Below are 2932 nucleotides of genomic sequence, written 5' to 3' on the forward strand. Positions count from 1 at the left end.
ATAAAAAAAAAATCATGAATATTTTTAAGAAGATGATATTAATTCAAATTTAAAAATTAGAAGATCTAATTCTAAATGAACCTTTTAAAAAATAAATGATTAAAATAGTTTTTCCCAACAAGATAAGAAACCTAAAATATATTTTAAAAAGAAAAAAATGCAAAAAAAAAAAAAAAAGGTAAGTCTAGGAGGAGAGTGAACCAAAAATATAAAAATAGAAGAGCGTATTGGAAAATAAAAAAGAGAAGATAGTGCAGATGCAAGAGAGTGAAGGCAAGGGAAAAACAAAAAAGAAATACGAAAATTTCATATGTTGTTTCACCCAACTTTCTCTTAAAAAGAATATTTATTCAAACCTCTTTTTTTATATGAAAATTAAGCTTTTTAAATTTTAAGAAAATGTCTTAGTTGAATTTTTTAAGGAGAATATAAAATAAAATAAATTAATATCACTTTTAATTTTTTTAAAATTCTAACATAGTTACCTTAAAAATAGTTTTCCCCATTTATTTGAGTAGTTCTTATTTTTTAAAGTGACACTCATAAAAGGCACAGGGGTTAGGTTTTTCAGAGTCTTGATTCTCATAATAATAAATCATAATAGTCTTAAGTCCTGAATCCTGATGCTGATTGCTGACCCATGAAACAAATTGATTTATAGAGTATTTCCTTTAAAATTACCCAAAGACTAATTAAAGCACTTGTTGGATGTCGAGCTTTTCTACCACATCCCAAATCATAAATGTCCAGTATTCAGCGGTATACATTAAGCAATCCAAATGCACCTCTTTCACTTAAGTTATCTTTTCTAATTACGCATGCTTTCACAGTTGGTTAAATACTGTAGGTACTATTATTTATTAAATTTATTTATGGATGAGTGCATATTTAATGTTTATGCGTGTAGAGTGTTTAAATTCTCTGAGCATTAGTGCATGAAAAGAATTTAAAATTAATTAATAATATTAAAAAAAAAAGAAAAGAGTGTATGGAATTGAGTATGCGTGGACATGAGGAGGTAACAGGAATTAAGATGAGGTATTTTGTTTTGGGAATTAATAGAATTTGTTGTTTTAGGAGGAGAGAGAGGAGAGAGGAGAGAGGGCAGGTGGGTAATTGGAAAATACTAGTATTGAGAAGGGGAAATTGGGAATTTGAGAGAGAGGGAGTAAAATCCATTTATTATGGCGCCATGTCTCTTCTGCTCTCATTTCATTCATTCATTCATTTCTGTGGTGTACGGGCAGAAGATGAGGAGAGCCCATCTGTTACATTTACAACTCCAAACAAAACCACAACTTGAACTCTTGAAAGAGTAAAGAGTAGAGAGTAAAGAGTAGAGAGTAAAGAGTAGAGAGAGAGAGACATAACATAATATCTGATTGTGGTTAGTGGTTATGGCGAGTGGGTGGGTTAAGTCATTGCAATGCAAGTCCAGAGCATACGAGGACGTCTACCACCCCAGCTGCAGAAAGAGCGTCCAAAGCATCAAAGACGTAGTGCTCGACACAACCAGGCCCAGGCCCAGGCCCAGGCCCAAGACAGACCCCAAGAAGCCTCTCCAGAAACACCCCAGCTCCAGATACCCTTCAACGGCTTCCAAGCCAGAGTTGGAAGCGAACGTCAACATGAACCGTTCGCGGAGCGTGGCTTCCACCGCCACGCGCCACGCCGACCCTCGCTTCCCTTCTCTCACGGAACTGAGCGAGGGCCACCCTTCGCGGAATGTCGTGGAGATTATCTTCCACACCAGCTGGGGGCCCAAGCCCTTCTCGGGCCTTGTCGAGATGATATTCAAGGTCCACAACGGCCCGCGGACGGTTTCCCGCTTCGAGGAGTATCGCCAGGCTGTCAAGAGCCGGGCCGGCCCAGCCCACGACGAGGAGAATGCGCGCTGCGCTGCCGATGGGAATGAGCTCATGAGGTTCCACTGCCTGGGTCCCGCCTCCGGCGCCGCTCCCTACGGCGGAGCATGCGCTTTGTCGTCCTTCCCCGGCGGGAAAGGGGCCGCCATCTGCACCTTCTCCGGCAGCGGTGGCGCCCATGAGAGCTCCGGCGGAGGTCGGGGCAGAAGGGCCATGCTGGTGTGCCGGTTCATTGCGGGTCGGGTCTCCAAGCAAATCGGGTTCATGGATTCCTTGTTGGATGGACGAGTTGGGTTCGACTCGGTCAGTGGGGACAACGGCGAGTTGTTCGTGTTTGACTCGCGTGCTGTGTTGCCCTGTTTTCTTATCATTTATAAATTGTAAAAACACTTTTTTTACACTTTGTCCTTCTAATCCTTTTTTTTTTTTTTTTTTTTTTTTTTTTTTTTTTATAAACACCCTTTGATTTATTTTCATTTTGGATGTATGTATGTATGTCGATTGTTGAGCTATTGAACTCAACCTACTTTTTTCTTGCATTTATCGACGATGCAATATTTCTTCATCTTTTCCAATTTGGCTAATTCTTCTTTGTGCATAGCGAACTGTGAAGCATAAAGTCAAACTTTCGTTATGGAAGCTTTTATTATGTTTGGAATATTTCTATTTAGTTTTCAACAATTGATTAATTTTACTTTCACGCCTAGTACTGTATCTATTAGAGCAAGAGAGTGTAGTTGGAGAAACAATAAAAAAAATCTATATTGATACTTGAGAATGTTACTACTTTTATTGAATAAACATGTACGCGGGATTATTTAAAATGTACATGGGAGAGTATTTACGTTTTGTGTAATTATGACGAGAAAATTGCGGCAATAAATGCTCTACTAAAATACCGGTTGTAAAAACTTGTATAAATTCTCAATAAAAGAATCACTGCCTCATTAGTTGCATTCATTGCTTTCAAGTTGTAATGAAATGTGGAATGTAGAATAATTATTAGTTATTGGGTAATATGTCGTTTTAATTAATTTAACTTCTTCCTCCTTTCACCGCATTAGTAG

At 38.3% G+C, this 2932-nt stretch overlaps 1 protein-coding gene across 1 annotated transcript; it reads left to right on the top strand.

The window, feature by feature from the left end:
• Window positions 1–1085: 1085 nt before the first annotated feature.
• Window positions 1086–2321, top strand: LOC109801266 (uncharacterized). The gene has a single exon (XM_020362294.3). It carries the CDS (start codon window positions 1398–1400, stop codon window positions 2247–2249), a length of 852 nt encoding a protein of 283 aa, XP_020217883.2. The 5' UTR covers window positions 1086–1397; the 3' UTR covers window positions 2250–2321.
• Window positions 2322–2932: the final 611 nt, after the last annotated feature.

This window comes from Cajanus cajan, chromosome 11 (assembly GCF_000230855.2).
Source record: "Cajanus cajan strain Asha chromosome 11, NIPB_CcT2T_4, whole genome shotgun sequence".
Taxonomy (NCBI): Eukaryota; Viridiplantae; Streptophyta; class Magnoliopsida; order Fabales; family Fabaceae; genus Cajanus; species Cajanus cajan.

Coding starts and splice junctions, on each gene's coding strand:
- LOC109801266 (XM_020362294.3), top strand. CDS start 1,398: ATGGCGAGTGGGTGGGTTAAGTCATTGCAATGCAAGTCCAGAGCATAC.